The 12,721-nt window shown below is 38.3% G+C and overlaps 1 protein-coding gene across 1 annotated transcript; it reads right to left on the reverse strand.

The window, feature by feature from the left end:
• Positions 1-375: 375 nt before the first annotated feature.
• On the reverse strand, positions 376-12,194 carry LOC136444651 (protein KRI1 homolog). The gene is made up of 17 exons (XM_066442320.1): positions 12,076-12,194; positions 11,650-11,726; positions 10,841-10,943; positions 10,362-10,467; positions 9,869-9,914; positions 9,531-9,580; positions 8,361-8,517; positions 7,683-7,786; positions 7,191-7,329; positions 6,634-6,729; positions 4,339-4,509; positions 3,929-4,010; positions 3,483-3,595; positions 3,152-3,293; positions 2,368-2,498; positions 1,552-1,715; positions 376-1,182 (listed from the first exon to the last, which is right to left on the reverse strand). Exons 1-17 carry the CDS (start codon positions 12,161-12,163, stop codon positions 564-566), a joined length of 2,388 nt encoding a protein of 795 aa, XP_066298417.1. The 5' UTR covers positions 12,164-12,194; the 3' UTR covers positions 376-563.
• Positions 12,195-12,721: the final 527 nt, after the last annotated feature.

A 12,721-nucleotide genomic window follows, 5' to 3' on the forward strand; every position in this document is an offset into this window, starting at 1 on the left:
AGAAACAATTCTGTCAAAGATGCATTTATCTGCCAGAGTTAGATAATTACACTTTATAACAAACTTCATAGAGCAAATAATTTAAACCTTTACAACTGTTGAGCAAGATAATTTCAACTGGACTTGTTACTCACTCACTGTTAATGCATAAAATTATGCTGGAAAAGAAAAACTAGCTGTAAGTGAACTAACTGAACATAGTGCAGCTTTCACTTTTATCATATCTTATATAATAAGCTGTCAATGTTGGCACAAAACTTAATTCTTTCAATAACATTAAAATGAGTAAAATTGTATCTTAAATGCTGACAAATGCATCCATATGCTTCAGTTGACACATCGATGCTGGTAACCGATCAGAGGGCTTTCCCTGACTTTTCCTGCATATCTAAACACATATCCAATCAGCAGGCTGGATTAGTGTTTACCTGACCAATCCTATGCCAAAATATCTGCACAGGGAATCATAGCAGTTTTCTTGTAAAAATATGGACGTACCATGAATTCAACAAAAGCAGCACACAAACTAGAGAGATAGATTTCATTATTTTTCCACTCTGCGTTTACGTATTCGACTCTTTCTGCTGTTTTTTCTTCTGGTTCTGAAGAATGTACTTAAACTTCTTAGGATTAAAACCATACGCCTTGATTCTCTCCGCCGACATCCTTGGAGGTTGTTTCTTCCCCCCTTGTACCTTGGCTACAACCTTCTGTTTCTTCTTCTTCTTCTTTGTGCTGTTGTCCTTTTTATTCACATCTTCAACAGTGTTTCTTACATTTGAGACATCTGTACTCTGTTCTGTTGTCTCTTCTTTACTGTTCTTTTCAGCTGCATCTTGTGGTGGCGTAGGATCATTGTTTGCGGCTGTTACTCCATCCTCATGAGTCAGCTTCCTTTTTCTTTGTTTTCTCCTTCTCTTCTTCTTTTTCGGAGTAGTGGCGTTCGCATCTTCCGATCCCCCATTAAGAGACTTGTCATCTTCCATCTCTACTTTGTCAGTGTCTTCCTCAGATTCAATAGCAGATGCTGTTTCAGGTTTTGCTTCTAAGTCTGTTTTTTGCTTCTTAGCTACCTCTCCAGTGTCTTGAGAAAGTTCTGGTCTGTCTTTCCTCTTTTTTGGTGGTACTTCTTGAGAAGTCTGAGGTGCAGCAGTATCTTCCTCTTCTTCTTCATCCTCCTCACTAGATGTAACATAATAAAACAATTTAGTAATGAATTCTGATCACCTATATATATATATATATATATAAACTAAGTTACTTCTCCTTTTTGTATGGTTCATTTTCGATTATCATCTTCACTTTGGGAAATACAAAATACATAAAGAACATTATATTATGCACGACATAATGTACATCTTTAACATATTTGCTTGAAGTTATTAGAGACAATCTTTGATGTACAAATAGTCAAAGCATTAAGGGCTATTTCAGAAGTTGTTCATGCAAATACATAAACAATTCTAGATTACGTTCATTATGGAAATAAAATCTAGCTAAATTTGCTTATGAATATGAAATCATGCAGCTACATATATTAGATTTTCTTACATTTCCTTGGCCAGGCTAGCCAGTATCCTGTGCTTCTTCCTGGTGTCTCGGCCCTTCTTCCTGTATCTCTTCAGCTCTCTCTGTTCCTCCTCCTCTGAGCGGTACTTGGACATGGCCTTCACGGAACACCAGGTGTTCAGCTCACGGTCTTCAGCTGTCAGCACCTGACAGGTGTCAATCATACAGGGGTCAATCAATTAATGCATTGTTGAATCAATCAATCAATCATACAGTTCAAACAGAAGTATTTAAAGCTAGAACCAAAATTTCTTAACCTTTATCACTCTGAAGTAGCCGTTTGGCACCCAATTACCTATTGGTTACAGAGTTAGGCAGCAGGGAGACGGTTAAGGTGTTTTTCTAATGAAATTGTTCAATTGTTTTTTTTTTCAATGGCTCCATACTCTCATTATGTCAGAAGCTGCCTTTTGTCTACAGTTCTGCAGTGCCCTCTAGCAGTTTGTCTCAGTACTGCAGCAGTGCAAACACTTTGTTTTTCCATCCATCAGAAATGTTAGAAAGGAATGTAAAAAGAAAGTACTCCAAACTCAAATGGCACCATCACAACCTCTAAGACCTTCAAACGTCTTATTATGTATACATGCAATTACTAGTACTGTAAATGCTTTTAGGTTCGCATGGTTTTTAATTTCGCGCTAAGGGAAAATGGAGTGTTCGCTGTGTTTTAAGTTCGCGGTGAAACGGTCAACGCAAAAACCATGAACATAAAACCACCGCGAACTTTTCTACATTACAGTATTTGATGAGTGCAAATGTCTTAGTACGTATGCAATTATTTGTACTTAGAAACTATACCTCTTCAGTAGTCAGTCCGAAGTTGTTCGCCATCACGTTGCGGTACTTGAAGCGACAGGGCATGTCTCCGATGACGTCTTCATAATCCAGTTTGTAATATTCACTCAGATATTCCTCAAACGTCTTGTCATCTGCAATAGAATGGAGCATAGCTTGTAACAAATGTTATTGATACCATAAAACAAATATAACATAAACCTTCTCTGGATAATTTTCCTATCAGTATAACATGGCCAAGAACTGCTAGACACAGGAAAGTTTGGAGTCTGACAAGGGAGGGGTTCCTCCAAAGGAGCGATAACACCCTGGAATGATGATGATGATGATAACAGTTGGATATATCATATTTTACTTCAAGCAAGCAAGTTAGAAATAACGTTACATATGTCGAATGTGTGTAGTATCAAATCTGTCTAACACGCTTTCAAAACAGAAAGTTAACACATACTTCATTTAGATATACTAAAAGCAATACACATTCCATAAAATCATAGTGTACATTGATTAATGTTTGTTGGGACTTAATCTTGTAGTAGAAGGGTATAAGAGTTCTTTCCGGTGTTTTAGATTTGTGGTCGAAACAACCCTAGTAACGCCATGCAAGACAGATCACATCTTGGCTGTGTGATGAGTTCGGGATGACTTCAGAACTGTGAACATGAAACCATCACAAAATTTACAGTAGCTTCAACGAGGAATATAAAATAATTATGCTGCAGCTTTTCTATTGTTTGCTGTAGTTTTTAAAAGGTCGATATAAGAACTTAAGTCATGAATAACTCACTTGGATCAAACACTGGTTTCTTCTTGTTGACAGCTTCTGCAAAGTGCGTTCCTAACTTCCTTCTGCGCTTCTTCTTCTTAGACATTGCCAAGATTTCCTGAGAGGTCGACTGTTGAGCCTCAGGATCATAGTCTGCATCCATCTAGAAAAAAATATACAGAAATTATTTTCATAATGGCATTAATCAACTATAAAAATGCCTACTTTGATATAAAAATATGCAAAGTTAGTAAAATTGAGGCAAAGCAAATGTGTTTGATTAAATCTTGAAAACAAGGTTTCAGAAGCATTTTTCAGTTAGATGAGGGGAGGTGGAAAATGTACCACTCACATTGAAGTCTGGGTCTTCACAGTGTGGCTCCGCCCCCTCCTGGCTGTTCTCCCAGTCATACTCACCCCCTCCTCCTCCTTCTGCATCAGGACCATGCCACATGTCCCAGTTCACTGCAAATTTTGTAAATATGCACAAAAAGTGAACTCTTAGACTTTCAAAATCAATTTATCTAATCAAAATATCTATGAATCTTAAAGAATAGAATTAAAACGATTGACAACCTTCATGATTTTGCTCAGCTTTGTTTATTTGTGCACTTTCTATGAAGAATTATGATGAATAATAACTACAGAATGAACAAAATGGTTTAATTTCTGTGACATACTCTGTTACTTTGCAGTGAATGGCTGTGCATTAGCGCCTCCTAGCAGGTTTCTCTGTAGCTGCAGGTGCATGTTTGTTTTTCAAGAGCAAACCAGCACAAGTTTCTTTTGAAGTCTTACCATCCTCCTCCAAGTCTTCTTCCTCAGGGAACTCAGGTTTCTCTCCGTCCTCCTCTCCATAATAGTCCTCATTGAAGACATTCTGAGAGAAAAAAAAATTAAAACATATGCAGAAAGACAGTTTAAGGTTATGACTGACTTCCGAAAATCTTATGTCTCATTTCCTGGTCTTGATCATGAAATATTAGCTTAGTAAGAATAATCATCGTAATTCATCTGTAGTCAAGAGCTACAAACCAAACAAAATATGAGAAATTTAGCAATGAGTGATTCAAAAGATGATGCCAGGGCAACCCTCCCACAAAAAATGTTTTGAAACAGTGCCGGAACAGAAGAACTTTGGTTAGAGAAAAGAGGCCCCAAAATTGGAAAAAAAGTAAAGAAGAGGTAACAGACAGCGGCAAGTTTACCTGCATCATTTCGTCGTATTTCTTGGGGTCGAAGTCTCCTTCAAGATCAGCCTGGTTGAAGCCGATGTCCTTGTTCCCAGTGATCTCCTTAAGATGATCCAGTTTGTCCAAGATCTCCTTCTTCTTAAGGTTCTTCAGCTGCCTCAGCTCATCTTTCTTCTTGTGTTTCTCCTACAACATTAAGTCCAGTAGGTAAGTATCATCCTTACTGTCTTTAGTTTAGGTATGTAGCATGCACTTTGACAGAAAACTGCTAGAGGGGGCTTGCGATTGGTAGCAGTTTAAAGATGCATGAGAGTAATGAATAACAAGCCACTGTATATCTTATTATATTCCCCTTCCAGTGGGAAGGGGGATATACTGTTTTTGCTTGCCTGTTCTTCTTCTTCTTCTTCTTCTTCTTCTGCCAAAAACCAAGTAGATGTGCGGTGGTAGCTCTACTAATGATGTTGCAGAAAGTTATATGTACTATATGTAACATGGTACGGATACTATATTTGAGATGTAGGTACCTATAGGAAAGGTGAATACACCTGACAATAAATTATGCTAATGAGGACCTAATTTGCATAATCTATGCATAAACTTGTATTTCCCTTACCGTAAGAGCCACGGATGTCATCTTTGAGATGTAGGTACCTTTAGGAAATGTGAATGCACCTGGACATAACTTATGCCAATGAGGACCTCATTTGCATAATTTATGCATAAACGTGTATTTCCCTTACCATAAAAGCTGCAGATGTCATATTTGAGATGTAGGTACCTATAGGAAAGGTGAACACACCTGTCCATAAATTATGCTAATGAGGACCTCATTTGCATAATTTATGCATAAACTTGTATTTCCCTTGCCGTAAAAGCTGCAGATGTCATATTTGAGATGTAGGTACCTTTAGAAAAGGTGGATACATCTGGCCATAAATTATGCTAATGAGGACCTCATTTGCATAATTTATGGATAAACTTGTTTTTTCCTTACCATAAAAGCTACGGATGTCACATTTGAGTTGTGGGTACCTTTAGGAAAGGCGAACACACCTGGCCATAAATTATGCTAATGCGGACCTCATTTGCATAATTTATGCAGAAACTTGTATTTTCCTTACGGTAAAAGCTACGGATGTCATATTTGAGTTGTAGGTACCTTTAGGAAAGGTGAATACATCTGGCCATAAATTATGCTAATGAGGACCATATTTGCATAATTTACGCATAAACTTGTATTCCCCATACCATGAAAGCTACGGATGTCATATTTGAGATGTAGGTACCTTTAGGACAGGCGAAAACACCTGGCCATAAATTATGATAATGAGGGCCTCATTTGCATAATTTACACATATCCCTTACCGCGAAGGCTACGGATGTCGTATTTCAGATGTAGGTACCTTTAGGAAAGGTGAGCACACCTGTCTATAAATAATGCTAATGCCGACCTCATTTGCATAATTTAGGCTTTAACTTGTGTTTCCCTTACCGTAAAGGCTACGGATGTCATATTTCAGATGTTGGTACCATTAGGAAAAGTGAATACACCTGACCATTAATTATGCTAATAAGGGCTCCATTTGCATAATGTATGCATAGACTTGTACTTTCCTCACCATTAAAGCAATGGATGTCATATTTGAGATGTAGGTACCTTTAGAAAAAGTGAACACACCTGGCCATAAATCATGCTAATGCTGACCTTATTTGCATGATTTAGGTATGTACTTGTCTTTCCTGTCAAGGCTACGGATGTCATATTTTAGATGTAGGTACATTTAGGAAAGGTCAGAAAACCTGGCCATAAATTATGATAATGAGGGCCTTATGCATAATTTATGCATATCCCTTGCCATAAAAGCTACGGATGTCATATTTGAGATGTAGGTACCTTTAGGAAAGGTGAATACAACTGACCATAAATTATGCTATTGCAGACCTCGTTCGCATAATATATGCAGAAACTTCATAATACCATTACAGTCAATGCTAAGGATGTCATATTTCAGGTGTAGGTAATGGAAGGGGAATATCCTGCATTTTCCTGAAAATGTTGCCTTTCTAGTTGAAAGTCAGTATTTACTATTCAATTGTTTAAATCTGTCTGGGCACTTTTTCTCCTCAGGAAAATAAACTCTGGTATGATCAGAAATTTTGGTATTGAAGGTCACAAGAGAATTGTTTTATTCAGAGTGAAAAGTTGTTAAAAGTGTGCCTCTAACTAGAGTCTAAGGCTTCACTTCTGCACTTCACATGACACACACTAGAGGGGGCTTATGTACAGGCAGCCTTCCATCTTCTCACCTGTTTCTTTCTCTCCTTGGTCTCTTCTCTTTTCTTCTTCCTGCGCTCGTCTATTCTCCGTACTGAGCTGGCGATGGTTCGTGGGTAGCTCTTAATCTGTACAAACAAAAAACAACGGTTAGACTAGACTACAAAGCATCATTGTGTGTGTATATCATATGTGTGGCAGCCATATAAACAATGCAAGCAAAAATGCTTGGCAATGTGTACTTGTCACTGTTTTTCACTTTCTTGGCTTTTTTCCCTTCTTCATACATTGTACTTTGATAACATCTGCAACTCATTTACTACATAAAATTGAGAAAAATTAGCAGCGGTTTTATGTTCGTAGTTTTGCCAAGAAGTCACCGCAAACTTACAAACTGTGAACACATGTTTTGTTCCATTGTTTTACTATGTGTTTCAACCTCAAACCAATGAAGTCCCTGTAAATCAATTTACAGCGCAATCAACCTCTACAAAGAAATATAATGAAAAACATTCATAAAGCCAAAAAGTTATAGAAGTCAATTTTACCATTCATTTCATGTTGGGACTGAAACAAACTTGATACTCACAAATTCTGCATCCGGTTCCTCATATCTGAAGTTGAACTTTCTCTCAAAGTTCTCAGCCTTCTCTAGATACTCCTCATCCTCTGAGTAGTCAATATCATCATCATCATCCTCATCTACTATCTCATCATAGGTAGGGATCCTACAAGGGGAACAAGAGGTATTGTTTTACAAGACAACACAATATTTCATGTACATAATGTAGTATCATACTCACCACAGTTAAAGTATTACAGTTTCTTCATCTTTCAAGACTTTGTGTTTTGTGCGCAACTTCATTAAGTTGAAGACTCTGGCATGGTGCACTTTTCACAGTGCTTCTTTTGCACACATACAAGTTTGGAAAACTTTCATAGTCAAACTATGTGAACAAAAAAGAAATTGTTGAATTGTTACATGCCCAAGTTTTAGTTAAAAAATGCAACAACACAAGTGCTTAGGCAGGGACAGAAAGATGAGAGCAGAAGTATTGTACACCCATCGTGTATTTCTTACCTATCCCTATCTGGATCCCTGTACTCCTGATTCAGTATGTAGTCTCTGAGGAAAGCTTCACCCTTGTCCAGTTCAGGGTTATTCCAGTACTGTTTTAGTGGACCCTGTGGAAATGATAGCAAAGATGAGATGCTACTGTATGTATATGTACAACACAAACTGTTTCTGTATCTGTAGATACTGTAGCCAGTATAACCGCCCTTTGGTGTAACACACCAGCTTCTGTATCTGTATAGACAGTATAACAACCCTTCGGCGTAACAAACCAGCTTCTGTATCTGTATCTGTATAGCTGATATAACCACCCTTCAGCATAATAAACAGATGTTTGAAGCATTGTACATATTAAGATTACAATGTCACGTGAATAGTAAGTATGTACCTCTATGTTTTCTAGTCTGTGTAATTCACTCACTATACAATACCTAACAGCAGCCAATCAGATACTCCCCTGCCCATTCTTGGAGGGAAAAGTAATAGCCAATCCGGTCGCCTCTTGACTGCAAGCCACAATGTGATTGGCTGGTAACTTTCCCTCCAACTACAGGAGGGGGAGTTTCTGATTGGCTGACAGCTGGCCAGTGCTAACGCATTTACTATCATTACTGACAGGACTGCAGCTTGATATTAGATATCATCTTCTTAAGTGTCACACTTAGCAGGAGACGTCATTCTCACCATGTCTTTATACTTGTTGGCCAGTTCCTCCTTCTTTCCTGTCAGCCAGGCCTTGTAGTCTCTCTCGTCTTCCTCCAGCTCCTTTTGGGTCCTCTGTCTCTCAACAAGGAGGCTGTCATCTTCTTCTTCATCATCATCATTCCCAGCCAATTTAAAACTATACAAGACAAAAGGGTGATTATTGGTACAGGCACCAGGCTTTTAGCTAGGATGTGCTGTGATGCGGGGGTTAGGTGTGATCTAGTCTTATCATACTTTTAGCAGACCATTTTAAGCACTAAAAACTGCTTGTTCCCTCTCTGTCTCCCAATGGATTAACAACTTCCTGGCATGTCAATCAGTTTTCATGCTGTCCCAGTGTCTGGTAGGACTAAAAAAGCAATAGTGACACTGTAACACAGTAACATGTGTCTGTAATTACCAGGGAAACAGGGGGTCCTCTGAGCGTCCAGCTGAAAAAGAGGGCGTCCAATTTTCTAGTTATTTTATTATCATGCGTCCAATTGACGCATAAACGCATGCCTAGCTAGAAGCCTGACAGGCACTAGTAACTGTCTTTTTATAACAGTATTGGAAGAGTAATTTGTTTCAATATAAGCTTTGAACAGACTTCGATATTGTAGGTCCAAGTTGCTGTATGGTGCACATTTCAAGCAAAACAAATCTGAAAGCTGAGACAAATTTAATTTTGAGTCAGGCTGTTTCTGGGAACTGTCTCGATGTCCCTGGACAAAGATCAACAACATGGGCTTCCAAATGTCAATTGTATCAAATTTGTTTCTTAAAAAATGTGTTTCGAAGGGTTTGAACTCCCAAGGGGGCATACTGCAATGAGTGGAACGGATAAAAATCTAAAGTTAAAATTCACAATACACGCACTTTCTATATCAACATGTGCCATTCAGAAGAGAACTGTATTTCAAGTTTCCGAAAATAATTTCATCAGGTTGGTAGAACATAGGATATTTGGAGTTTCTTTTAGCACAACCAGGTAATCTCACCTGCTGACGTTTCGGTGTCTGTCAGAAGCTCTGAAGAAGGTGTCTGACAGACATCGAAACGTCAGCAGGTGAGATTACCTGGTTGTGCTAAAAGAAACTCCAAATATCCTGTATTTCAAGTATTTCAAGTATTAAGTATTCAAGAGTTAATTTCAAAGTATTGTCTTACCTCTGCTTAATCTGTTCCTGTTCTTCATAGTAGCTGGGACTCATTGGCTTCTAAGGTTGGGAAAAATGCAATGAGTTCAAGAACCAATATATCTGATACTTATGCACCCGCCAATAGCAAATACAGTCAGCATCAATTGATTTTACATAATAATATCTTGTACATCATGTTACATTGTACATGTAAGATGTGGAATTTTTTTGTTATAGGAAAACCAATAAAAAAAAATGTAAAAGAAAAAGGAAAATTTCATCAACATCCACTCTCTGAAATATTGACAAAAACATATTAACAAGGATTTTCTCCCAAATTTGACTGTGAAAGATCATAAACATTACCTTCAAAGTAGACTCATCCTCTGAGCTTTCTTCCTCACTTGGAACCCTATAGTATAACAAGGAGAAAACAAGTTCAAGTCCTGATCATGAGTCACAGTTAAAGTTAAAAGTTAAAATCCTTCCACACCATAAGGTGTATAGGGCGGTGCCCATCTCCGTTTCATAGCCCTGGGCCACACTGTGGTGAAATCACTGCAGCAGGGGGCTACATGTGTAGTCCACTGGTAGTGGAGTGTGTTTAACTTCCATACTGTTTCAGAAGTATGTACCATTTTTATAAAGTCTTTGGTATGACTCAATGTGCCTCTTGTCCAGAGGTGTCATACCCGGGAGTTGAACTCAGGTCTTCTGGTTCCAAGTAATCAGAACCAGATGTGGTAAGTAACAGAAGCGCAGACCACTGCACCACACAGACAAGCTGTAAAACTACCAATAAATAAAGTATGTCACCAATGTTGTAGAAAGGAATAAGCTGAATTGATATTTCACACACCCTCCTTGTTCTAGCAGCACCTTCCGTTCATAATCTTTAAGGTACATTGGTTTCTCCTTGGGCTTTTTTCCCTTCCCCTCAGGCTTGCTGGACCCTGCTTTCTTATCTGTAGAAACATAAACAATTGGTTAAAAATTAGGGGAAGGTAGAAAAAGAAGAAGGTTGACCACAAAATGTGATTGAAAATGACAGGGCAATGTTTCTTGTAAATGTAATGCTAAATTCTTGTTATCGACTATCTTTTTAGCTATCGTTAGTTGAATTCAACATCTTTCACTATTTTGGCTGTTGAATTTTGAACATATTGTAATGATCCTGACAACAAATAGTTGTTTAAACTTTGATATCTGAAAGAATAATAACAATGACATTGAATAATAGTAGCAATGTATGGGTTAAGAAATTAAAGACAGAATCTTCAACATTGTGTTGGCTTGCACTTCTTGTTTTATAAGATTATAACATAATATGTTTTGTACCTTCATCATAGAAGTTGATGTCCTGTTGGTAAATCCGTGGGTCTTTACTCTTCAAAGCTGCCAGGGTTTTCAGGAAGCCCTTTTCTATGGCTGGAGTCAGCTCCTATGGACAGGAAAAATAAAACATTACCATAGCTTTTTTGCAAGAAGGGCAAATGAACACTTGTAATTTTCGTCACAATGGTTAAATCAAATATACGGTATGTTCGACACATGTAAATTCTGAGTTTCACAAATACATCAACAAGATACCGATACTGGATCTGAACCATATTGTACTAGATGGAGGCCTGCATGCCTTTACCATAGAACATAATGAGACATACCAATTCCATGTGTAACCAGGTTATTATTGGGGTCAGGGGTCGAGACCCTGATCAAGGCCCCGGATGTTCCTCGACCTGGTTCCAGTTGAGTTATGGGGCAAGTTCGAACAAGTTGTTGTTTTACTTATATTCTTTAGTTTAGAGCGTGCACGCTAGTTCAGTTAGGTTCGGTTCTGATAATACCGTGTTCAACAAGAGGAGAATTTTGCGGACCCACGGACGCAAGGTAAGACTGCTTTCCTTGTTTAAGTTGTTACACATGTAATTCATAGCTGGACTTCTAACTTAATGTACAACATAATCTGTGCTTTTGCATACAGTGTAATTGGCGTCTGAATTCAGCGTAAAGCCTAGCTGGCCTGCCTGAAATTAGCACAATCTGCAGCCTTCCTGAATTAAGAGTTAAGCATTGTCCGGAGACCCCTGAAGACCCACAAGAAAGTGAGAGTGAACTAGAACTATTAAGTATACTACAAAACCTACCACAGCATCCTCGTCTTCGGTTTCAGATGAGGAGCTGGAACTGGCGTCCAAAGCCACATCTCCATAGCGGTCTTTCACTGGGGCAAAAAATTATGGAAGAGACATTTAAATCACCTTTTATACATAATTTAATACAAAAAGCGAGTTAAGTCGAGCTATACCTTCAACATTTTTCTAGATATGTAAATCATATGTAATCACTCATAAAATAACCAACATGGCCATGTCTGTCGTTGGTGTTAATTCTATACACAGTGACAAAAAAAATTATGTTAGTTTGAAGGTTTTTGCACATGTTCAGTCATAGCACATGCGTGTGCCCCCCTCCCCACACTTGTACAAACACAGGTTTAGACCTTCTAGCTCGATGCGACCCAAGTTTTACTGATTCTAGTAACAAAGTAAAACATAATCTATAAAACCTACGCTTCTGGAGCTCCTCCTTTCTTCTGTATTCGTCATATTTCTTGGCGAAATCTTTGTTGATGCGAAATCCAACTTCGTCTTCCGCCATGTTGGAAAATTAGCATGGTGGGAAGGGACATGGACTAGTCCATAGTTTTAAGAGGTCCGAAGAAAGTGTTGTCATTAATAAATGTGATATTAGATCATATGATATAACAATGTAACTATTTTTAATCAAATGACAAAAAAAATATCTATCGTAAACTGTAGACAAAAGCTATAATATATGGACAATGAGACTTTAAATTGTTTGCTAGGATATAATACACCCCTATAGAGTGGTATATTCTTTAAAGGTTAATTGAGGTCAGCAACTCCAGGCGGAAAGTACGAACGAAAGATGCCAAGGTCTTTAGCGTTGTTGTCCTCCACCTAACATCTTAAGTGTCGATCCTAAGGTTACACTGCTCGTCAATAGAGTAGGAGTGAAGACAAGACATCGTAAGGAAAACTTTACCGTTAGTTACTCTACTCTACTCTACTCTACTCTACTCTACTCTACTCTACTCTACTCTACTCTACTCTACTCTACTCTACCCTACCCTACCCTACCCTACCCTACCCTACCCTACCCTACCCTACCCTACCCTACCCTACCCTACCCTAC

This window comes from Branchiostoma lanceolatum, chromosome 11, assembly GCF_035083965.1.
Source record: "Branchiostoma lanceolatum isolate klBraLanc5 chromosome 11, klBraLanc5.hap2, whole genome shotgun sequence".
Lineage (NCBI taxonomy): Eukaryota > Metazoa > Chordata > Leptocardii > Amphioxiformes > Branchiostomatidae > Branchiostoma > Branchiostoma lanceolatum.

What these genes read in the sequence shown, in the direction of transcription:
- LOC136444651 (XM_066442320.1), bottom strand. Translation starts at nt 12,163, where the DNA reads ATGGCGGAAGACGAAGTTGGATTTCGCATCAACAAAGATTTCGCCAAG. An exon ending in CCAACAAGTATAAAGACATG is followed by an intron (nt 7,787 to 8,360) that starts GTGAGAATGACG and finishes TCATTTCCACAG; the next exon opens with GGTCCACTAAAACAGTACTG. An exon ending in TCGGACTGACTACTGAAGAG is followed by an intron (nt 1,716 to 2,367) that starts GTATAGTTTCTA and finishes GACACCTGTCAG; the next exon opens with GTGCTGACAGCTGAAGACCG.